At 40.5% G+C, this 26,195-nt stretch overlaps 1 protein-coding gene across 3 annotated transcripts in view; it reads right to left on the bottom strand.

Annotated features, from left to right (window-relative positions):
- Window positions 1-26,195, bottom strand: part of KTI12 (KTI12 chromatin associated homolog) — a 54,638-nt gene that overhangs the window by 1,200 nt on the left and 27,243 nt on the right. For 2 of the 3 annotated variants that reach the window (XM_089655280.1, XM_089655282.1), the window contains exons 4-8: window positions 24,080-24,132; window positions 18,861-18,916; window positions 16,090-16,169; window positions 6,287-6,446; window positions 3,696-3,758 (exon numbers count right to left, since the gene is read on the bottom strand). In XM_089655280.1, the coding sequence (XP_089511406.1) occupies window positions 3,696-3,758; window positions 6,287-6,446; window positions 16,090-16,169; window positions 18,861-18,916; window positions 24,080-24,132 (412 nt within the window). The remainder of the gene's footprint in view (window positions 1-3,695; window positions 3,759-6,286; window positions 6,447-16,089; window positions 16,170-18,860; window positions 18,917-24,079; window positions 24,133-26,195) is intronic. The other variant, XM_089655281.1, reaches the window with a different exon arrangement.

Genomic DNA, 26,195 nt, shown 5'->3' with positions numbered 1-26,195 from the left:
GTTTTGCAACTTACCAATCCTTAGGCTGGCCATACACTATATACTTTTCTGTCCAATTTCCTTCAGATTTACCTTCAACTATGTAGTGCAAGGGCCTGCCTAATTGGATACAATTGCAAGTGTTGCTTAGGTTTGACCTCATATTATATGGTTTTTGGTAAATCTAAAGCAAAATTCTCAAGAAAATTGTATAATGTATGGCCAGCCTTAGATGTCATGGTTGCATTAGTTTTTTTCCCTGCTTCTAAACTCCCCTGCATGTTAGCCTATGTGTCCACGTACACATAGGCTTTTAGCAGCGTTTAGTAGCAGGGGCTTTAAAGGCAGAAAAAAAAAAAAAACACTGTCAGTGCATCCAGGAGCAGCAGAGTTTTGGCAGAAAAAATGCTTGATACTTGTAAACACATGTAAACACGAATAAATGCATCTAAACTTGTTAACGATAGCCACGTTTAACACTTGATTGTTAATTCATTTCAATGGCTAGAATAAACTCATTCTGGCCAATGAAATGAATAAAAGCCCAAGCTCTTGACGCCTGTAAAGGCTCCTGAACACATGCACACATAGGCTTTTAGAGGAGTTTAGAGGCAGAAAAAAAAAAATAAACACACCGTCCAGGAGCAGCAGTGTTTTGACAGAAGAGACGCTTGGTGCCTGTAAAAACGTGTCTAAATGAGTTACACATTTTTAGAAGTGTCTGGGAAAATGTCCAGCCTGCATAAGGCCTAAAAAGGAAGAGGGTTGGTTTCTCTTAAGAGGAAGTTGAAAAGTAGTAGATTTACAGGCTGGAACACCAGATGATAAAGTTAAAAAAAAAAGCCTAAAAGAGAAAACAAAGCCACCACATTTAAAAATTGGTAAGCTGCAAAAAAACAATGTGGTTTCTGACTTTAATACTGTTTTTAATACACAACTGAAATTTACACATGTAAGCTACATACAGTATATCTCATCTGTCAAAAGAATATTAATGTGTTCAGCCTTTTGTTTTTATTTTTGTTTTAGCCCAAACACACCTGCAAGACAGCATAGTCAGGTCCTTGACCTACAGTTCAGATTGGCAACATCATTTATCACCAACTTACTGTAGTCTACTGATTCAACTCAGAGGAAATTATACAAGTTAGGTTATCTATGTGCTTTACCTCCTGCAGCTATGCTAACAGTGCTAGACCGAGTGCAATGTGCAAAGCATTAGAGCCCTGGTTGTTTCAAAATACTGACCCTCACTTTCCCAGTCAGGGTGCTTCTGTACAGGAGATTGTAGGAAACTAATAAAGACAGAATTCCAATACTAATATTAGCTGTATTATTAGATTTACAATATGTACACATATACATATTTCTAATACCTACAAAACTGGATTTAATTGTGTTTATGTTACTGCGCTTTAAAACAGATTACAAATGCAACACTAAAAAACTTGCCTTAATGATATAACAACAGTTGATTAGCGATGTAAACAGACTATTTAGTGGAAATGTCCAGTGTTAAAAGAGAAGTTTGTTTTTTTCCCCCCAAAATTATACACTGCTTTAAAAAACTAAAGGAACACTTTTTAATCAGAGTATAGCATCAAGTCAATTAAACTCCTGGGATATTGATCTAGCCAGTTAAGTGGCAGAGAGGGTTGTTAATCAGTTTCAGCTGATTTGGTGTTAATGAAATTAACAGGTGCACCTAGATGGGCAACAATGAGACGGCCCCCAAAACAGGATCTGTTTTACAGGTGGAGGACACTGACATTTTTTTCCCTACTCATCTTTCCTGACTGTTTTTCACTAGTTTTGCATTTGATTAGGGCTAGTGCCACTACTGGTAGCATGAGGCGATACCTGGACTCTACAGAGGTTGCACAGGCAGTCCAACTCCTCCAGGATGGCACATCAATACGTGCCATTGCCAGAAGGTTTGCTGTGTCTCCCAGCACAGTCTCAAAAGCATGGAGGAGATTCCAGGAGACAGGCAGTTACTCTATGAGAGCTGGACAGGGCCATAGAAGGTCATTAACCCATCATCAGAACCGCTATCTGCTTCTTTGTGCAAGAAGGAACAGGATGAGCACTGCCAGACCCCTACAAAAATTACCTCCAGCAGGCCACTGGTGTGAATGTCTCTGACCAAACAATCAGAAACAGACTTTATGAGGGTGGCCCGAGGACCCGATGTCCTCTAGTGGGCCCTGTACTCATTACCTGGCACCATAGAGCTCGATTGGCATTTGCCACTGAACACCAGAATTGGCAGGTCTATCAGTAGTGCCCAGTACTTTTCACAGATGAGAGCAAGTTCACCCTGAGCAAATGTAACAGACGTGAAAGGGTCTGAAGAAGCCATGTAGAATGTTATGCTGCCTGTAACATCGTTCATCATTGACCCACCACCAAAATGGTCATGCTGATCTGGGGAAGCTTATCCATGGAGGAATGCACAGACCTCTACAGGCTAGAATATGGCACCCTGGCTGCCATTAGGTATCAAGATGAAATCCTTGGACCCATTGTCAGACCTTACACTGGTGCAGTGGGTCTTGGGTTCCTCCTGGTGCACGACAATGCCCAGCCTCATGTGGCAAGAGTATGCAAGCAGTTCAGGGAGGATGAGGGAATACCACTGAATGGCCTCCACACTTGCCTGACCTAAATCCAATAGAACACCTCTGTGATATCAGTTTTGGTCCATCCGCCACTGTCAGGTTGCACCTCAGACTGTCCAGGAGCTCAGTGATGCCCTGGTCCAGATCTGGGAGGAAATACCCCAGGGCCAACCATCATCTCATTAGGAGCATGTCCCGACGTTGTAAAGTATGCATACAAGCTGCTGCAATGAAATTTCAGCAAAATGGAATAGCCTGGTGCATCATTTTCTCACTTTGATTTTCAGGGTGTCTTTGCATTCAGTCCTCTGTAGGTTGATAATTTTAATTTCCATCAAACAATGAGGTATCCTTATGTTTCTAACACATTTCCCAGTCCATATCAGTATAGATATCCAGCATGATATTTTTACCTGTTGAGATCCGATGTGTTTTCAAAGTGTTCCTTTAATTTTTTTTAGCAGTGTACTTACCTAGGTGGATGCAGCATTGCTCCCCCGTCAGCTCTAAGTGTGAGAAGTTAATGAACATATGACCACTGTCTGCTCTGCCTCCCCCCCCAGCTCACTGGAGCGCTGGGCTGTGGAGGGGGAGGGAACAGCTGTCTCAGGCTCTCAGAAGATCACTGACAGGCTAAGCCAGGTGCCACTCCAGACTATGGGGTGGATCCCGACTTTAAAGTCGGGATCTTTCCCCAGCCTGTATTGGCTGAGTGACATCAGCTGAAAACGGGTCACAGGAGTGCAAATCGAGTTGCACTTCTGTGATCCACAGGAGAGGTACAGCCAAAAGAGCTTTGGCTGTACTTCTCCTTTAAAACAATGTAGTTCTTTCCTGAAGCTCTATAAAAACTGTAATGTGAAAATTAGCTGCTTACATGGAAAGCAGCACCTTCACACCAAGCTACATGCGTTTGGCTCTAATGTTGTACAGAAGCAAATATTTTTTCAGGATGATTTGTTCTGAACTGGAGACTGATCCAATCTGAGCACACATCTTGGCAAAAAAGTGACACAGTCATGTTAAGACTTTGATAAGCATAGTCCCCTTCAACATGAATATACAAAAACATGCACGGCTATTTGACTCACTTACAGTCACTACGTCCTGTGTCACCTTGTCTAACTCATGTAGGAAATTAGTGGAAGACAAAGGTTGCTGTTTCAGAAAAGAAGAAAAAAAAAAAAAAAAAAAAAAAAAAAATCACATCTAGGAGAATAATACATCAGATCACATGTATATTACACAAAAAAAAAGAAATATGAACGAATATAACAAGACAGCCCTGGATTTAAGGTCCTAATTTAGTGCATACGTTTACAATCTCTAAGATGTTAAATATACATCTACAGTCAGGTCCATAAATATTGGGACATCGACACAATTCTAACATTTTTGGCTCTATACACCACCACAATGGATTTGAAATGAATCGAACAAGATGTGCTTTAACTGCAGACTGACAGCTTTAATTTGAGGGTATTTACATCCAAATCAGGTGAACGGTGTAGGAATTACAACAGTTTGCATATGTGCCTCCCACTTGTTAAGGGACCAAAAGTAATGGGACAATTGGCTTCTCAGCTGTTCCATGGCCAGGTGTGTGTTATTCCTTCATTATCCCAATTACAATGAGCAGATAAAAGGTCCAGAGTTCATTTCAAGTGTGCTATTTGCATTTGGAATCTGTTGCTGTCAACTCTCAAAATGAAATCCAAAGAGCTGTCACTATCAGTGAAGCAAGCCACCATTAGGCTGAAAAAAACAAAACAAACCCATCAGAGAGATAGCAAAAACATTAGGCGTGGCCAAAACAACTGTTTGGAACATTCTTAAAAAGAAGGAACGCACTGGTGAGCTCAGCAACACCAAAAGACCCGGAAGATCACGGAAAGCAACTGTGGTGGATGACCGAAGAATTCTTTCCCTGGTGAAGAAAACACCCTTCACAACAGTTGGCCAGATCAAGAACACTCTCCGGAAGGTAGGTGTATGTGTGTCAAAGTCAACAATCAAGAGAAGACTTCACCAGAGTGAATACAGAGGGTTCAACACAAGATGTAAACCATTGGTGAGCCTCAAAAACAGGAAGGCCAGATTAGAGTTTGCCAAACGACATCTAAAAAAGCCTTCACAGTTCTGGAACAACATCCTATGGACAGATGAGACCAAGATCAACTTGTACCAGAGTGATGGGAAGAGAAGAGTATGGAGAAGGAAAGGAACTGCTCATGATCCTAAGCATACCACCTCATCAGTGAAGCATGGTGGTAGTGTCATGGCGTGGGCATGCATGGCTGCCAATGGAACTGGTTCTCTTTTATTTATTGATGATGTGACTGCTGACAAAAGCAGCAGGATGAATTCTGAAGTGTTTCAGGCAATATTATCTGCTCATATTTAGCCAAATGCGTCAGAACTCATTGGACGCCGCTTCACAGTGCAGATGGACAATGACCCAAAGCATACTGCAAAAGCAACCAAAGAGTTTTTTAAGGGAAAGAAGTGGAATGTTATGCAATGGCCAAGTCAATCACCTGACCTGAATCCGATTGAGCATGCATTTCACTTGCTGAAGACAAAACTGAAGGGAAAATGCCCCAAGAACAAGCAGGAACTGAAGACAGTTGCAGTAGAGGCCTGGCAGAGCATCATCAGGGATGAAACCCAGCGTCTGGTGATATCTATGCGTTCCAGACTTCAGGCTATAATTGACTGCAAAGGATTTGCAACCAAGTATTAAAAAGTGAAAGTCTGATTTATGATTATTACTCTGTCCCATTACTTTTGGTCCCTTAATAAGTGGGAGGCACATATGCAAACTGTTGTAATTCCTACACCGTTCACCTGGTTTGGATGTAAATACCCTCAAATTAAAGCTGACAGTCTGCAGTTAAAGCATATCTTGTTCGTTTCATTTCAAATCCATTGTGGTGGTGTATAGAGCCAAAAATGTTAGAATTGTGTCGATGTCCCAATATTTATGGACCTGACTGTAAATATGCATTTACATAGCATTGATCATAGCACATATACTGTACATATCAGTCCATGTCCACTAGAAGCTTACAGGTTACAAGAAATCTGTGCAGGTAAACATGGAGACTGCCAATGCCAGATGCTTCTTCAGAAAATGCTGGTTGCCTGGCTGTCATGTTGATCTAATGGGTTTTAGAATCTCCTATCTGTAGCAAGCTTGCTTGTTCCAGCTGAAAGGCTCAGAATGTATTGGAGTCAGAAGATCTGCATGATTGTCAAGCAGTAAAGACTGTATGAAGGATGTTTACAAAGGTAGCCTCCAGGTTTCTATACACACAAGTTGGCTTTTAATTCAGGAATGTGGTCTTATTTGTGCATACTATAACTATCACATTCCTCTCCCATCCATTTGCCAGCCATCAGTCTGGTAGGAGTAGTTTATTGGACAACACTCTTTGTGGACAGGGGGCTGGCAGATAGGCAGAACTTGGGCCAAACATTGAGAAATGTAAAGCCTACAAAAGCAAATTGTAAGCACTTTCAAATGGGGCACTTAGACAAGGCAAATAACAGAAAGCCTCACTTACCTGTAGATGACTGATCTGTATTAATAACTTTATCAGGTAAAAACATCAGGTTTTAAAATTAAACACAAACCAAACCAAATCATGTGGGCAAAGTAAAAGGAGCAGCGATGTATTGCTTACAGTCTGTGTGGATTGGTTGGGAGGAGGTGCTTTTCTATGAAAAATTGCATTGCAGATCTGTTCCAATGGCAGTTCGTCATCCTTCTGTACAGTAAAGAGGGGGCAATCCCATCGATTACGGGAATCAGGAGCCTCAAATCTCTGTACCAAGGCATCAAATCTGTCAGAAATGCATATAAGAAATTAGATCACTCAACTGTAATTTCTAAAATTTTTAGAGCTCTAAAGGGAGTGTCAACAAATGGGTTTAAAGTGATAGTTCAACCATCCTTTTTTCATATTGTTTGGCATTAGGACTTTATTAAAACCCAACTCCAGGCAAATAAAAAATTATTTCTTGCAGTGGGGCTATGCTCGTTTATGCCTAGGGAAAAAAAAAATACCCAATCCTCTGCTCCTCTTGCACTGCCTGCAACCCCATGCTCCACCAGTCTAGAGTCCTGATGTCATCAAGACCAGAGCAACGTCCATAGGCCTTCTCTGGATTTGGGGACACAGAAGAACAGTCCATGTGAGGGATTTGTGGGGTGGATCCATGCTAGACTGTGGGGGAATGCCACCTGCTGGGGAAGTGGAGGATCAGGTATGTAGAGTGGTTTCTACTCTCAGACAAAAATAGCAATTAACCCTTGCAGCCCCACTGCAAAGGATTATTTTTATTTGCATGGAATTGGGCTTTAAAATCCATGATATGGTGAAATCTTAAAAGGCAGATACAGATTTATGTGAAACTGTTGCTTTTGGTTCTAGGCTCTTGGCGCAAAACTGGTGGGATTCGGTGCCAAAGCTTACAGTGCTGTTAGGATAAGTTTAACTTAAAGCGATTCTAAAGGTTCATTTTTTTTTCTTGTTTCTTGTAAAATAACAAACATGTCTATACTTACCTATTGTCTGTAGTGGTTTTGCACAGAGCAGCCTGGATCGTCCTCTTCACAGGTCCACTGCAGGCTCTCCTGTCTGTCGGGTGCCCCCACAGCAAGTAGCTTGCTATGAGGGCAACCGCTGCTCCGTGTGTCCATTCACACACGGAGCCGCTGCTTGGCCCCACCCCCCTCTCTCATTGGCTGACTGGCTGTGTTTGACACAGCAGGAGCCAATGGTTCCTGCTTACTGTCTCAGCCAATGAGGCAGAGACCTGGGACAGACGAGGCTGTCATTCACATCGCTGGATCGCGATAAGGCTCAGGTAAGTATTAATGGGGCTGGGGGAGCTGCTGCACACAGATTGTTTTTTACCTACATGCAGAGAATACATGGAGGTAAAAAAATATTCAGCCTTTACAACCACTTTAAAATCATTACTGAAAATTACAGGCTTCCTTGACTTTACCCCCTTTTGGCATAACTCAGCATACCTGGAACTGGCTAAACTAAAGAGCTTGAATGGAGGAAAAAGAGGGTGTTATATTTTGCTCAGTTGTACATAGGCAATATATTTAAATGCTATGCCCAATTATAGTTGTCGCAGTCTCAAACAATTTTATCAATACATTCAACCATGACATGAGCTTCAGACACAAAACACACTTGAGTGTTACATAGGTCAGACTCCCAACTAATTACTGAAATAGTGCCTGCTACGCAGAAGAGAGGGTTGATTTACCGTATATATACACGGCTGCTCTCCTCCATTCAGGATCCCACTAAACATAGGAGTAGGGTGGCTTGGACTGAGGATGTTGGCAAGATTAGTGGTGAGCAACGTAATCAATTTCTTTTCTCTTTCTGCCTCCCATAAACTACCGGTATCCCAAATTATTATACTACACCAGTCCTATTGAACTGACTGGGGTAGGAGAGATGCAACTTTGTGTCCTAAATATTGTTCGCATAGAGGAGATTTCATTCATATGATTTGGCGCTGCCCGAAACACACACTACTGGACTAAGGTTGTACATACTATTTCCTTAGTTACTCAAGTTACTGTTCCCACTGACCAGTTAGTGTGTTTACTGGGAGCTCTGGATTCCGAAGTGTATCAACCTGTTATCTACATTATGACCTCTCGTCTTCTGTACTTGACTAGAAAATTGATTGCTAGATACTGAATGGTCCCCACTTCCACTGTCTATTCACAGAATACTTTGTGTTTTGTTGATTGGTTGATATAATACAAAGCCTTCCATGATTGGGCAAGAGGAGAGGAGGGATGGATAGAACAGCTCCAAAAGAACCTGCAGGATTGGACACTCGAAGGTCCAGCATCTGAATGCTGGAAGTATAGTGGTGGCCATAGTCCAGGTGCTCAGTAAAAATGTAAATCACAAAAAAAAAAAAAAAAAACCCTCAAAAAGTCCACAAGGAAGTTGTAAAGCCACCCAAAATAACGGTGAAAGCTGGCAGCTAGGAATAAAAATATAAAACTCCTGGCTGCTATAGCTGGAAATTTGTGTATATGCGGACGTTGCCTCAAACATAATTGCTTTTTGCCTCCAGCAAAAAGGGGTATAGGGATAAAACACAGAAAATGTCATGTATTGCAGAGACTTTTTTTTTCCCTTAACGTATACTTTGAGTTAATTGCCAAGATTTATTATAAGTGTTAGGTTAAAAGTGAAACTAAATACCCTTATTCTCCAAAAAGAATCCACATGCATCCACTACTTAATGGCCCTGTAATCGATTTTTCATTAAATCAGCTGTGTTTTCTCTCCCTAAGGAAACAAATACTGCTGTAACTGCAGTATGAGCTGGAACTTGGCTTCAATTTATTAGTGTATCTAAATCTGCTAGCTTATATCACATTCCCCTCTTCCCAGATTAACAATGCTACTGTCTGCTTTGACTCTGTGCTCATTTATCTAGAGTGGGGCACACGAATACAAGAGATGTGTTACTGGCCAGATCACCAGGTGGAGGCAGAAGGAAAAAGCCTAAGAAAAAAAAAAAAAGAAAACTAGTGCAGCCACCATATGTGATTGATAAGCTACAATATATGACATTTTTGTTTTTGGGTTATATACCGCTTTAATAGTGTTACATGTTAGAGGTGAACAGTTCAAGCATCATTTTAGGGCTCATGATGGGGGCATCAGTGTTTAGGTTGGGATCACAATACGGTTAAAGCCCAATTTCTGCATTATTTATTATGGTACTCCCATAAAAAAAAAATGCAGCTTTGGCAGCAATACTTACATTCTTTCCAGTTCTTTCCTTCACAAACACTCTTTTGTTCCAGCAGAGCCACTCTTCCAGGTTGAATGAGTTGTAGGTTTTATTAAATCCACTTCCTGCCTGCCCCGGCTGTCAATGACACCCCTTGAGAGTGCATGATCCTGGAGCCTGAGCTCCAGAACAACAAAAATCGTTGCTCTTATACACCTATAGAACCACCTATAAAAGTACTGAATTTCATATATATATTTACACACACACATACACACAGTGTTATATTGTCATTTATACACGTTATGAGCCCAGTGATTTTTCACATTATCTATTTTCCGCATTCTGTCATCAAGAAAAATGTAGAAATCCTGTGCAATAAGGGAGTCGGGTTCCCTGAACCTGGAGCGGTGGAGATGGGAGAACTTACTGTGTCCAGTGTGGCGACACGACCGATCCCACAGAAGCAGCTAGCTTAAGGGAGTCATAGTTACTCCCGCCCACGCTTTATTGAATTAGGTGAACACCATTCGTAAGGGACGAGCACCGTTCGGAAGAAACAAACAGATGAAAGAGAAAGTAAGAAATTGTAGGGGAGATAGAGTGGGTAAGAGAAGAGAGACCATCTAGTGTTGGAAACTCTAAGCGAGACCTTTAGGTGTGTCAGTACTGGTGCAGGTATATGTTCCACGTATTCAAGACCACAATATACTTTTCTACTGTGTTCTAAATCAACGCAATTAGTTTTTCTATAGCTTGAACTTCTTTAATTCGGTTAAGCAAATCATGCATAACGAGGGAGGGGGAATCTCTGCTTCCATTTGGTAATAATTAGGCAAGGTGTTGCCATAAGAATAGGTGAAATTTCTCCACCTTGGGAAATCGCTTGATAACAGAGATGAATTATACCTGGGAGAGGGCTGTTTTTTTTTTTTTTTTGCCAATGTCCAGTCACCTGAAGGTGGCAGCAGAACACTATTGTAATGGATATGAAGATGCTTTGTGCCCTGTGATGTATGATGAAGGAATGGGCATTCCAATAAGTGCATCAGTGGAACTACCACATTTAAGGAAACCTATTCTTCATCAAAAAAGGATGTGTATGCATTATTTGTCATTTTTTTTCCTTCACATCTGTCTGCAAAAATACCCATACTGTGTGTACATACACAAAAAACTTTCTCTATGCAAAAGTTCAGTCTCCAAACTCAGTGGCACCCTTCCAAGGGGATATCAAGAGGAGAAGAAAAGTAGTCATGTCCTACTTTTCAAAACTTCTGATATCTGATAATGCCCAGTGGCTTTAGGGGAGAGACTGCATTATTTATTAGATAGTAATGTCCTCTATGCATTCCCTGTTTTACATCTCTGTCCTGGATTTTATAAGACTATTGAGAGATTGGGTAAAAATGCACATAAAATATAAGTCTCGTTAAAATGCATAAAGACTGCACATGTGAAAGATTGGAGATTTGCTTATAGCAATCAAGCCTCAGAAGGGTAAAAAAAAAAAAAAAAAATTGTAATTAGTGCTTCCGAATGTCAGAAGTTGTAAAACCTTTCCATGGCAGACTGCCAATTGTGTCTATTTTATGCAGAAAGAGGAATAAACAGTTTACTCTGTGTACTGCTTCCATTCAGCAATCAGGTTCAGTATCAGACTGATGCGAGTCCCAGAAATTCCAGCAATGATGGGTAGATCTGTCATTGCCTGTCATTCTTATGAAATTTTCGCCCTTAGCCAAAGCAATGTTGCGAGCTGTCTGACTCCAATCCTCGAGGGACTGTATATACAGGCTATGATGTTGAGGCACACTTTTATTTTGCGTAGTGAACTATGTCTAACTTTGTCCAAGTCTTTTGAAAATGTAAATGTGAATGGTCAATGAGGATTGGGCAGGGCCAGCACAGGTCTGAGTAAAATATTAATAACCTCTTCAAAAAACACTGTGCAGTATAATAATGTAAAAGGTGCTTTCACAATAAATCCTACAGATCACACAGTGCGATCTGCTTCCATTCCATATATTCATTCACCTTGGTTTCTATGATTTAATAGTGGATTCCCATTTAACAAATGACTATTCCCAGGTGAGATGCATTACATCCCACTTGTGCCTAGATAAGTCATACATACTAAAATATTCCTGCATCTGTTCACCTAAATGAACGATTAAATACATACACCCTGCCATTTGGAGACAGGCTGTGCATTACTGAAGCACTTGCAAAATGCAGAGATGTCATAAACAGCGTACCTGAATTAGGGGTAGCATTAGCAACAGAAATGATTACTTCAGACTTTTTTTTATGCACATAACACTATTACACTCTGGAAACAAGTTTGTTAACATAATTACATTAAATATTAACTAGAGGAAAAAGAAATTTAATTGTTTTCGAAACAGCTAAAAATGACTTGGTATTCTTATTGCCTCAAACTAATCTCTAAACATCTGAAAATCTTTCCTCCTCATCTGCAATTCAACGAGTTTCTTGTTGAAATAAAAGACATACAAGAATTCTAGCAGCCGTTGATGGCAGCTTTGAACTAACCAATTCAGAAATCTGTACAACCCCCCAGAGAGAGGCTTACGAAGCGCCGCATGTTAAAACGGCTTCTAATGAATTATTCTCTGTTTGCCTCCAAGGCAAAATTATTAATTTTTTCCCTTTCCTTGTCAGTCTTGGAAAACAAATGAAGAGACTGCAGGCCAAAAAAAGGAATATTCTTGTAAATTCCAATGATAAGTACATTTAAAACTATAGTTTAAAATATTGTTGCTCTGAAAACAACATGGTTATATTAACAGATAGACAATGGTTTAGATATATAATACAACTAGTATTGTAATGAATGACTTGATGAGGCAGCCCCACAGGACCATTTAAACCAACTGGATATAGACTGACTTCATATGGAAAGAACAGCTAAACCGTTGGCATACGGAGTCGAATCATCCCCTCTTACAAAGTGATCAGTACAATGGGACTTTACTGGTGGTCAGGTGAAAAGTTGATAATTATAATTATGTGGAAACCTCTTCTCCCAATTGTCCACTGAGTAACAATGCTCACATTTTCACTCCTACAACTTGGATAGAATATGGAAGGTTTAGCACCCCAGTCAAGTTTTTACTGCTAAACAAGAAAAAGGAAAAATCACCATAAAACACCAATATAAAGGTTATAAAACATATAGTGGGAACTCATACCGTCATATATCAATGTCAAAAACAAATACATACAAAAAAAGTACTGCCCTGTGATAATGTAAAAAGCTGTATTAAAGTGGTTATAAAGGCTGAAGATTTTTTTTATCTTCTATGCATAAAAAGGTAAGAAAGCTTCTGTGTGCTGCTCCCCACAGCCCCCCTAAAACTTACCTGAGCCTGCTGTCGATCCAGCACTTTGCACAAGAGCAGTAGCTCTCCCGGGGTCTCTCACTCCTCAATGGCTGAGGCATAGTAGCAGAAGCCATTGGCTCACACTGCTGTCAATCACAGCCAATGAGCAGCGAGGGGGGGGGCTGAGCTGTGCTCTGTGTCTCTTATACTGTAGACAGAGTGAGGCTCAGGAGCGAAAGGAGGAAAATCGGGGCTGCTGTGTGCAAAACCATTGCACAGAGCAGGTAAGTATGACAGTTTTTTTGTTTTCTTTAAACCCAAGCCTTTATCAATTTAAACTCAAAAATTAAAAAATGTAATATATTGTAGCTTACCAATCATTAGATGTGGTGGCTGCATCCCTTTTCTTTTCTTCCCCCCGTTTTCACCTGGTGATGAGGCCACTAACACCTCCTGTATTAGAGTGCCCCCACTCAGTATGAGTGATGCACATGGGGTACCTTTGGACAGCGACATTGTCAGTCTGGGCAGAGGGGAGTTATGATTAAGCACGAGATCGTGTGAAACACGTTAACAGGTCCTGTATTCAAGTCCTGGTGTTTTGTGTGTCCTATGGATCAATAAATATACACTATATTCATCTATCCTCCGGTGTGTGGCTGACCCTTCTTCCTATTGCATCGTGTGTGGTGGCGAGCCAGAGCCTGAACCTGTTGTGGATTGATCTGGATTGTTTGCCTGAGCAGTATACCTTTGTTCTTTGGGAGGAGGGGATTGTTAAATGTACCATCAGATTTAAATACACTGCCACACTGAAGCCAAACTCCAGCTCATATATAAAGCATTTATAGGAAACAGAATTTTCCTCTTTTAAGATAAAAGTTTTGCATAAATAAAGCTGATCATTGTAAGCACCCATGCTACTGTTAAATGGCTTGTTTCATCTCTAACAGATACATTCTGCTGGGAAGCTTGTTCTTTTGAAAAGCAACAGACTTAACTGGCTGGATCAACAGATGAAAATAGAAGAAGAAAGCCTAAAAAAGAAAATTAATGCAGCCATCACATCTAAGAAATGGTAAGCTGTAATATAATAAAATGTTTATTTTAATACCACCCAAAAGGGCACAATATTAAGTCACAAAGTACAATAACAAAAATAGAAAAATATGTATAAAACATTGCTATGGCCAGTCCTCATATGTAGGACATATCTTAATGATCTTTATGGTGTATCTATGTAACCCTTAAGGGTTCATTCACACCACCAGCATGCACTAACGCACTGCCAGAGGTGTGCACTGAAAGGCAGCTGAGTCTATGCACTGAAAACAACTCATCACATTGTTTAATTTTCTTTGCGAGAGCTTTAATGAAATGTCACAAAGAGATTGGATTTCGTCAGATCATGCTTGCTTTCTAGCTTTGTTGTATGTGTTGGGAAAGGCTCTCTAATGCATCCCAACACATGGCATGTATCACCATGCTGGTAGAGTAATTCCTCCTCTATAGTAACTATTTTTCTTCGCAGGTAAATAATGGATTACATGCAGGAGCAAAGTGCCATTGCTGAGTTTCACTCACTAACGATTCATGTGAATGCTCACAGTTGATGGTCTCCCACTGTGTGGTTTGTCTTTAACGCTAGTTCCCCTTCTTAAACTTCTTCATCCGTCTGTGCACATTGCTCCTGTCAATGGTGTCATCTCCATAAACATTCTGTAACCTTCTGTGGATGTCTGACAGCCTGCACCCCTCCTTTGTAAAGAACTCAATGACGGCATGTTGCTTCTGGTTGGGATCCATTATTTACCTATGAAATTAAACAAAAGCCTTACACTATCAATATGTGCAATTTGAATGATCTACTTTATGTAAGTGAAGGATTTGGGTTTCTAGAGCATTAAGCTGACTTTTCAATGGGGACCAACCTTTACACCAAAGTTGGTTTTGCGCCCGCATGGGGGTCTGTTGTGCTGGAAGAGATTTAAGGGATGGCTGGAGGAATATTTAAAACTAAAATTCAGGGGGGGGGGAATTGAAATATAATTGAGCAGACTAGTCAAATAGGATTCAGACAATAACGGAAGGTGGAAAATGGAGAGAGGGCTATGGCAACTCGTAAGCAGATTCCCATGTTACAGCCAATGCAATTAGAGTACTATTTGTACTACAAAAAAATATATGCTAAACACAAGTAAATGCAACAATAGATTAAAGTTTATGTTCACCAATGCCAGAAATCAGCAAACCCAAATTGGAGAGTAAGAAGCTTTGGGCCATAAAGAAGACTATGATTTAATTGGTATTTATGAATATTCCTAGCTATAATCTCTTTTGGAGAGAGAGGGTAAAACCAACAGGTGGCGATGTCCATCTCTATGAGGGAAGTGATCTAAAACAAGAGTGAAAGAGAACCTAAATTTTGATAGACAGCTGAACCAGCAAGCTGTCGATTGTGATTTACCTGCCAATTGATGTTTACCTTACTATTTAGTTAGGCCTTGCTAGTTATTTCTTGAAGAGAAAAAAAAAAAAAGGCATCAAACCCTGGTGATCTTTTTCACGTTGTTCAGGTAGATCTCCTACCCCTGATATAGATTGTGATAGTGTTGAGGCATTATAGGTGGAGATGCAAATGGTTGTGAGTACTTCAAAGTTGAAAACTGGAATTTGTTACAGGCCACCCAATGAGTATTGGGTTATTAAGGTATAGACCAAAGCCGGTTCAAATCATGGCCGGTTCAGCAAGGGCCGGCCGAGATTCGAACCATGTATGAGCACAGGCTGAATGTACCCAAGTTGATCGATCAACTTGAATACAACCAGCTTCTGGGATTTTAAATGCGATTATTTTTAGCGGCTATGATAGGCACTAGAAGTAATCACTGTGCGGGGAAGCCATCCCTTCCGGGAGAACACAATGGCTCTGCAGGAGGGATTCCCCATCAACACTGACTGTGTTGATGGGGGAATCGAGTAATTTTCTTTCCTGCAACCCGTGGTTGCAGGAAATAATCTCTGTGTCTATGCCCAGCTCCTCATTCATTCACAGGGATCAATGGACTATAACTATGCTGATCAGCATGCTCGTAGCCCATTCACACTTCCTCCAGCTTTCTAACTAAAAGCTCATGCAGAGGTACAGGAAAAAAGCTGAAGTGAGAGTATGCAGGACCCTGACATTGCTTTGCAGGCTCCTGTGGAAAAAATAATGCACAATTTTTTACTGAAAAGAAAAAAAAAACATTTTTAGTATACAAATTTAGAATAAAATCCAACAATTATATCCTACATAAACACAGATTACTTTGTGGATTGCCATGGAGGTCCACAGATCCCCAACTTACATGTCTTGTGTATATTGCTCATCTGGCTGCCTGTCCTGATTCCAGGTGAAACTGACATCTGGGGCTGTCACGCAGTGGATCTGCAAAAACAAAGTATTGGGTTCACGGTATTTCATTATCACCCGTCACAGTGTCCTGTAAGCTACAGCTCCTCAAGGATCAGTAGTAACACACCAAGCAAATAAAAAAAAATGGTGCTCATTAGCTCTAAAATCAGTACAAAGAAAAGATGACATCTCAGGACACATGTCTATAGATAATGCAGGTGCTAATAGGAAAATCCATTGTAGTCAGAATACCAAGTGGAAATCTCAGGATTATTATAACTAATTGAGAGGTCAAACCTTTCACACCTAGACAGGAAGCATGAGCACAAATAATGAAAATGTAATTTGTTTTATAAGAATCCTTATAGTCTAACACTTTACCCTGACTACTGCTGAACCAGATTATTTTTGACATGATTTACAAACAAGCACTCTTTTTCATTAAATCCTACATCCCATAATTGAAATCACAGTAATAGACAACAAAGCCTGTCGGCCCCCACTAAAGTATACATAACATTATGTCTGATGAATTATAGCTCAATTGAACAAAGCAGATTCGAGGAGTAATTTTTTCTAGTTCAAAGGTAAAATTAGACTTTTAATTGGTTGCAATGAACACCACAAAAGTTTCTTCACAGAAAAACTGGTAAAGTTATTTGTTTTTCAATCACAAATGTAACAATGCTCCATGATCTAACAAACCTTACAGTGATACTAAACACACACTGCTTAATTTAGGTTGTCCCTTGTACTGAAATTATTTTAATTGTACAGTAATTACTGTAATTTTACAATTGCACTGTAATTATTTTAATTAAAATAAACATCTAAGTACCTTTTGCCTAATCGATATACAGCTGTCACATGACCCAGCTCTTTCCCAGCCTGTCTGCAGGGAAACATAAGCAGGAGGAGCTTCTAGTCCTCTGCTGCTGGCCACATGTTCAAAATAGAAAACAAAAAAACACAGCCTTTGGGATACAGTAAAAATAAATCATGTCAATAAACTGTTTTAAATTGTCATACAAATATATATTTGACATCAAATCAATGTTTATCTATTTATTTTTTTGCAATAACATGGTATGGGCGGAATTCTGCCAGTTAGAATAAAAGGGAGGTGGAAGTCTCCATCAATCTACATGTAATATCCCACCCCCATTGTGTTTAGCTGGTTAGTGGGCATGGAGGAGTAAGGATGGAGTGGGCTGTCATTTACTACTGTGTATACACCCAGATGTGTGACTCAATACTCATATGGGCTGCTCAGATGTGAAAGGAAGGAAATGCGCAGGGTAGAAAATACACTGAAAACTGAGTATGTGCAGTAGCTGCCAACGCTGTTCTGCAAAATCCCCAACTGTATTGGGGACATGGACAGAAGGGAGAGATAGAGAACAGCAGGATCAACCTGGTTTTTTGAAGAATGGCATAGTGACTGAGTGAATATGAACAGCATGGAATAGAGTATTTACTGATTTTTTTCTTTATGATGTGGATTTAGTGACACTTTAAGGCCTTGTGCACACTGGATGATGCTACTAGGAACGCCGAGTTTTTTTTTTCTTCTGCCTCTAAACATCCCTGTATGTTAGCCTAGGTCTCCATGCACATACAGACTTTTAGAAGCACAGAAGTTTAGAAGCAGAAAAAACCCCCACTGTCTAGGAAAAGCAGCATTTTGACAGAAAAAAAACGAATGACGCCTGTAAACACACCTAAATGCATCTAACCGCGTTATACACTTTTACAAGTTTTAAGTGTTTTTTTTCACCCAAAACACTACTGCCAGGAGGAAAGGCTTCTAGGAGAGTTGGCAAAAAGTACTGTGTGCATGAGGGCTAAATGAGAAGTAGGTCCAAAGCAATTTCTCCTGGGGATCACAAGAGTGTACTTTAATGTTGGGATCCACCCAGAAGCCTGGATCGGCAGCTGGCTCAGTCTTGCAGCTGAGAGCCTGCTGCTCCCACCCCCTTTCACAGCCCGGCACTCCAGTGAGCACTGGAGGGGTAGAGCAGAGAGATGGTGACTGTCAGTCACCAGCTCTCTGCTCACTGAAGACAGAGAACCGAGCAATCAGCTGTCTTTGATTGTGCAATTCCCAATGTAGAGGTGGAAGGGACAGATGCAGCATCGAAACGATGATGGTGTGGGTCAAATTCCACCTTAAGGCCATACTTTGTAGGCTAATCTGAGGTCAATTCACAACACCAACCTATCCAAAAAAAATCAGTTTAGAGGAGTCTATATTTTGTCTACACCTAAGACAAACTAAAGGAGATCCTATGCTGCAACATTATACTCTGCACACCAGAAACCAAATGGCAGAAACATGCTGCACAATTTTTTTAACCAGTGGAACATAATGGAATTTTCAAAAAGAGTACAGACTGGTTACCAATGTGAATGTTCACTTTGTTCCCTTAGTTTAGTGAATGAGATGACTTTGAACACCCAATCACGTGACAGAATTTTTTTTAAACTGATTTTTGTAAAGGAAAATATTCATTTTGATAGGTGTATTCTCTACTTCTTTAGTAAATCAACCACACTGACTAGGTACTAGTACATTTTTAAAGCTTTAGATAAATTATAAAAGTGAAATTACAAATCAAACTAAAATGTAACTGACATGAGTTGAATTACACTATTACAAGCAAATACATATTTTTAAAATAAAATAATTATTCACAGTAAATATGCAACATTAATATGACATACCAGGCAGTGTGGAGTCTGTACATGTTTTATGAGACAGAACAGCTCATATCTGTACCCTGGGAAAAAATAAATTTATATGTAAAAAATGACAAAAGGTAAATGTAAAATGTTCAATTAGGATAAGATGGAACATGAACAAAAGCAGTGCCTATGAAAAATTGCAATGGGAAAACAGTGTCAAATTGCCATCTAATGTCCTATATCTATGTCCTTTTATATAGGTCCAGCTATAGTTCCAACTTCCTATTAACTGACCATTGTAAGAATATTTATACGTCTTGCATATTCTCATGTCAGTGCCAACTTTTTATACCAATACTCAGTTGAAAAGGAAAAAATAAATAAAAAAAAATAAAAGGTTTTTCGAAGCAGCCTTCAATACAAGAATAATTAATGTGTGTTTTTATAAGTATGTATGACAAATTCACAAACTCAATGTTCAACTAATATAAATTAGAAACAGAATTCAGTGTACAAATGGTGGTACTGAAGCCCAGCACATTCTGCAAACTAAATCATTTTAGTAAAAATATTAACTGTTTTTTAGCCAAAGCAATGTTTGCTTTCTAGACCTGTACTTGCTAAATTTTTTTTCTATGTGATATTCTAAATTTGGGACAGATTTCTTATTGAAAAAGATGTTTAGGCTATGTTGCTGTTTAAAAAAATTTGATTAACGAGCATTTTTTTTTTTGGTCTAATCACATGCAGGGGCGTATTTACCGCAAGGCAAACAAGACATTTGCCTAGGGCGGCATATTTCAGGGGGGCAGTACCACCACCCAGAAGAAGGGACACATGCGGCATGGGGAGCAGGTGGGATCCAAGAGAGGCTGCCGGCTGCTTGACGGTGTATGCAGAGCCTGACTCCCAGGGATGTCCAGAGCTGAGAGTGTCTGTCTAGCGCTGGGGGGGGGGTTGCCGGTATATGGGCCTAGGGCAGCACAAAACCTAAATACAACACTGGTCACATGTACTTATTCTGACGCTCACCCAACCTTTACAGAACCAGTGGCTATTCTCCCCACCGGCTCCTGTCAGATTTGAACCTGGTATGGCTGTACGTAGCTCCAACTGAATAGCTGTGTCATTTATTCACAGGAATCATGGAAGAGGGACTTGAAGATCTCAAAAGAGCACAAGTAGGAGGACGTCACTGCACTGGCAGCCCACTGGTGCTCCCTCCAACCTTGTAAATGAAGATCTGTCCTGTGGCTGCAAGAACAGTCTGCAGGAGCCAGGACATTCCACTTGTGATCCATGATCACGGTTGTAATGTTTTCCAAGCCGATATGCAAAAATATAATGAATGCACATTTTTAAAATTCATTTTTATAAGTTAATACTGGTATATTTATTTGCAAAAAGTGGACTTGGCCTTAAAAGTGTGTTTCCACCTCTCTGTGTTTCTGATGAGCATAGAGGACCTAGGAATTTGGGGTGTGTCACGTAAACATAAAATTAATTCCTGCCTTTTTGGTTTCACGATATGTATCTATATAAAAGCATATATTAAGCTATTTGCTGAAACTGAAGCACAGATATTTCATCTGCTGTGTTTATAATGCTCTCTAAAAAGATCCAAACAGCTCTGCTTTATCATATAAAAGGCTGCATACTTAGGTACCTCTCCAGCTGCAGCTGATGAAAACTTTGCTCTTGTAAAGCTAGGAGCAGGGGCGGACTGACAACCCACGGGGCACCCGGGCAATAGGGGATTATGGGGCCCCTGTGTCCTTGCCCAAACTCAAAAAAAAAAAAAAGTCTATGAAAAAGGTACCAGGAGAATCTCACGGGGCCCCCTACTGGCCCCGGGCCCTCGGGCAGTGCACGAATTTCCAAATGGTCAGTCCACCCCTAGCTAGGAGCACTGTTGATATACAGCACTTCAAGATGTAGCCACAACATGTCCCCTGCTGAGTGCTGTGATTTTCCTGAAGTGACAGTGGAAAGCAGGAGGAATAAACTATTTGGCACACCTAAAACTGCAGCCATGGTGCATATACTCAAGGCCGGTGCTACCACTAGGCAAACTAGGCAGCCGCCTAAGGTGCACTGCCAACTGGAGCGCAGCCACGGCCAGGCCATCCGATAGGGCAGCATAGCCAGCCTTGCTGTAACATTAATTATATTTTCTCTGGGTCCCATCAGTTCACCAGAGGGGCCCAGGAGGCGAGGAGCAGAGAGAGAGAATTTTTTTTTTTAAATTTCAGGCACACTGCTGTGTTTTGCAATACTGATATGTAGGGCTCGCCACTGCTCATGGCCTTTTGCTGGTGGAGTGATTATCCCTTCCTCTGCTGAGAAGGGCGGAAGGTAAGGCTGTACCTCAGCAGCGGGAGGTGATTCAACAGAGAGTTGGCCGGTGCACAGGGAGACAGAGATACAGCCATATGCTCTACACAGACAGACATAACAGCACCTTCTGTACTGTATGATCATCATCATCACAATGATGATCACATAAGCACAGTGAGATGCTTCCTGTTTGTTCTTATTCACACTTGTTTGAGGGACTTTAAAAAATGAGCCACAATTTTGCCCTCCCCCAACTACTCCCCGTTATGCTGCAAAGGAACTGCCATCGTAGTATGGCAATAGTGGCGGGGTGTTGTGTAAACCCCACCCCCTTGCCGCCATACCCCTCAAACACAAGTGTAAATAAGAACAAACAGGAAGCATCTCATTGAGTGTGTGTAAATCTGAAAGGCTGACTGTCAGGTGGAAATGGTCTAATAGTTGTGCAGCCTCCAGATCACTTCCACACCCTCCATGTGCCATGCCATGCTTCCCAGGCTTGTGCTCCCATCAGCAGACCTGGGACTTGGTGGGTGCCACCGGTAGAAGGGATGGAGATTAGTGAACACCTGTTCACTGATCTCCCCTTCCTGTTAATGACTCGGAAGCAACATGTAAAACGTCACTTCTGGGTCCTAGTATTACTGTCCCCAGACAGGACTGGATGATGTTAGCTGGAGACGAAGCTTAATCTTGCAAACTTCAGCCAATTCGTGGCTGTGCGCACATCATCACTACCTTCCAGCTCCCCAAACATTCTTCATATAGAGCTAACACTGACAAGGATTAGCTCTGTGTGGAATTTTTTTTTTTGCAGAGGGGGTGCAAGTAGCTGATGTTGCCTAAGGCGCAAAGTAGTCTAGCACTGGCCCTGCATATACTCCCCTTTAATTTTCCCCTTCCACCACTTTGTTCAGATTCTGGGAGTAGCCTCTGTACTTTTGGTGCAAATGCTTGTCAAGAGGGATTGTTTTAATCTGCTCAGGTACAGATCAACACACTGCGCAGGGATACACTGGAAAGAAACCCTGCCTGCAGCACTTTTTTTGTTTGCAAACCTGCATTTTGTCATTCACAGTCATATCAAAAACGTATCTAAAGTGTATTCACCTGGCTTGAATGTAGTCCCCCCATTAGCTTACTAGGATCTTGTGACATTACAAAAACCAAAGAGAGGGCTGTTTTAACAAGGCTAAAAACAATGTACAAAGAGCAGTAACCAATAACATTCAATGTATTTTTCATGGCACAGTACACAATTTCTATAGGTTATGGCACTCAGCAATTCTTCATTGCTTTTAACTGCATTATAAAATTAACTGGGCAGTGACATTAAAACCCATGTGCGTGTTAAAGGATAAGTTCACCTTTGGCAAAATGCTACATGTTCCTGCTCTTGCAGCTCTCCCCGATTTCCCCAAGACCCCCCCCCCCCCATGACAGCAAGCTGGGGATCTTCTCCCCAAAGCTGCTGTCACAATTTGAAACAGTGTGGCCATACAGGACTTCGCCCTGGTCTGCTACTCACGGGTGCAATGATTTAAAGGCTCCGAAGAAAAAAAAACATTTTTTTTTTAACCTGCAAAAAAAGGTGCATTTATTATTATTTTTTTAATTAAAAGGTGAACTTATCCTTAATTGACTATATTTGTTAAGTATTTGCCTAATCCAAATGACCAAATGAGGTTGGCTTACAAGCGTGAGGAAAACAGATACAGTAAAAGAAAAATCCAGAAATAATATAAAATTAATCAGATTTGTATGATGAATCTGTAAAGTTAGCACACCACCTGCAGTTATTGGATGGATCATGGTACCATGCAGAGGGCAAACGAAAAGGAATTGCATCAAAAGGCTAAAGTTCATGAAATTACTGGGTCATTACATTAAGAGTAAAGTATGTAGAAGGAACAAAGGCAAGTTATGCTTTAGATCAAATATTTAATGTAATTGACTGCAAAAGGCACTTGTTATCTGCTCCCACCCGATTTGAATATTTAGTTACCATCTGCTGTCTGTTTAATTATCATATGTCTGGTTCCATTAACTGAGAGGTTATACTGATTGATCTAATCTAAAGTCTCCGTGTCTGAGACAAATATAGGACTGCAGAACAAGTCAATGGTCATAGGTCAGGTCAGTCCCCTCCACCAGCAATGATGGAAAATTTAGGAAACAAAAAGTGAAATTGTAATTTTGGGTAGACTTGCATTTCAAAAGTCAACCAGAAGTAACATCAAACATACAATGGATAGAAGAGCTTTGTGGCATCTGCTCACAAGCTCAATTAGGCTACTAAGCACATGTATCCTAAATTTCTGTGGATGTTCTAATATATTGACCATACTTTCTGTTCCCTGGCCCCTGGCAACGGAACGAACAGGGGGCAGAGCCAGGCCTTCAACCAAAAAGGGTTGGTAATGCATCTGGTTCTCTGGTAAACTTCCATAGAATTTAGGGCTTGTAATTGCTCAGTAGCTAAGCTAGACTGATAGTTCAGTGGCCACATATACGGCTTGGCACTGGTTGATACTGCCTAGGTCTAGGATTCATGGGCCCCCACAAGGATTACAGTACAGTATTAATCTGAAGGCTCACACAGGGGCCTGCAGACACCACAAGGTGCCTACACATCAGTACTGGTGTTAACCTTTCAGATCAGATTCACTTACAAATGAATAATAATTTGAAGTGTGCTATAATTTTCACTCCAATACAGCAAACCAGTGACATGAATGAATAAAAAAAAAAAATCTCAGATTACACATGCCTTAAATTTGTCAGGCCCCTAACATCAGCAGTAGGAAACTCATACGGTTAGTAAATTCAAGCATCAGTGGCCTCACACCACTACAAAATGGTAAATCTAATTGTTCTTGCTACAATATCTTAACCAGAGGACAGTAGGAAAATGAAGTCACCTTTAATATAGTTGAGAGAATCCAGAATCACAACATCTTCTTTATTCAATTTCCTAAAATAGCAGAAAACAATAATATATTTGAGTTCAAGCCTGTGAGAATCTGCTAAATCTAATCCACTTGAATCCCAAGATACAATGCTTCCCCCAAAATTAAGATTCATTCTTGTTTTTTTGCCTTTTCATTAGGAAAAGTAAAGGCCTTTTGCAACCTCAAAAAACATTGGACAATATTCACAATAAACAATATTTCCTACCAAGAAGGGTCACTTAATTCATAAAAGCCAGTAGAAAAGATGGTTACAATTACAATTTAATTCTCTACTTAAGCCCGACTTTTGATGAAATTACAAGATCATTACAAGCAATATGAGTAAATGGTTTTAGAGCAGCCAGTTAATTCAGGATCATCCCTTTAAAGCAATGTATAGTAATCCATGATGTACATCCCCGAAAATCGTCTTGCTGACATCCTTTTGGAAATATCAGTTGTCCAGTTGTCTGTGGCTTCAAAACCATTGAGGAAGGGGACTTCTGGAAACTCGCCAGCTAGTGACACATTCTGCAATCAAACCAGAGTTAGAGCGGTTCTTCAGTCAGATGTGCCAAAATTAAAAGTCAGTAGCTACAAAAACTGTAGCTGCTGACTTTAAATAGACAATTTACTGGGCCAAGGATCCAGCGCTATCCTCACCCAGACCAATTCCTCACCGTTCTTCGGGTCCCTTAACTGTGGGCAGTCGGCTACTTGCTGCGCTGCATTTTGTGACCGGTCACGCAGCCTTCTGGGTCTTCTGACGTGTCCCAGAAGATTGTAATCAGGGAGAAAAACTTCCACTAGGATCGCCTAGGTGATCCGAGTGGAAGTGGGTACCACCAAAAAAAAAAAATTAATCCAAATGTGGCATTGGAGGGGAGGAGGAATAGCGGAACTTCCCCTTTTGGGTGAAGTTCTGCTTTAAACTACATGAAAGACTAGACTATTTACAGACTAGATGTCTATGTATGAATGCTGGATTACAGTGGGACATCTTTTGATGAACACATCAATAAGTGATGATGATTTATATGCTTGTGAGGGTTTCTAATCCATTTTATATTAGACCTGCATTTTACTTATTTTCTGACGCCAGTGTGCTTTTGCTGTATTTATGTATGTTTTTAGTTTATTACCCATGTCATGACTAAGGCCTGGTTCACACTGATGCGAATTGTCATGTGATTTGACCGTTCAAACCGCATGACAAAATCACATCCAATGATCGGCAATGGAACGGTTCTAATTAGAGTTACACAGATTAGAAAAGTAGTTCCTGCACTACTTTTGCAAATTTGGAGGGGTGACTTGCAGAAAAATATGTGCATGAAGTCGCACCGATGTTTATGCAAGTCGCACACCAAGTCGTACTGCCATCTGACTTTGAAGCCATGCGACTTCAAGTGAAGTCACACAATTTCAAAGTTGGATCCAGTGTGAACTGGGGCTAAGAGCTAAAAGCTGTATGAATCTTTTGGTCATATGCAAGCAGTGTGAAAGAGAGACTTTTGAAATGGTATGCAAGCACTGTGAAAGGGAAACTTTGGAAATGGCATACATTACTGCTAATACCCTTTCATGTTACCATTTTCTTTAAAGCTGAGACTCCCACCATTGACTGCACTCCTGGCTCAAAGCTGGTTTTGATGCTGCTTATAGCAGACTCTCAGCAGTTACTAAATGGTTCACCGAATACCTGCTTCTATACACATTTTCCATACAAGTATGAAGTATTTTATTAATTAAATATAGTATTTAGCAAAGTTTGAAGGACCATGTGACAATAATTATGTCTTAGGACCCCAAACTGGGTGGGGATAATGGGGTCGTTGTGTTGTGCACAGTGCCACCTCTCACTTCTCAAAAATTTGCAAGCCAACAACATGATTACATTATGCTGACACATTTCATATCACCCCCCCCCTAAAATCATAAAATCACCACCAGCACACGTTGGATCAAGCAGATCAGGTTGGGATGTACAAACAGTACTTAATTAGAAGTCTTTTGAAAATTGTCAAACCCTAGCGAAGTCAAAAAAATTGTCATGGCATAAAACCTTTAGTAAAGTAATAACAGG

The sequence above is a fragment of the Staurois parvus genome, unplaced genomic scaffold (assembly GCF_062004578.1).
Source record: "Staurois parvus isolate SC_StPar_1 unplaced genomic scaffold, SC_StPar_1.0 ptg000832l, whole genome shotgun sequence".
In the NCBI taxonomy this organism is placed as follows: Eukaryota; Metazoa; Chordata; class Amphibia; order Anura; family Ranidae; genus Staurois; species Staurois parvus.
Note: the sequence above shows the minus strand (reverse complement) of the source record. Positions and strands in the feature narration are given on the sequence as shown.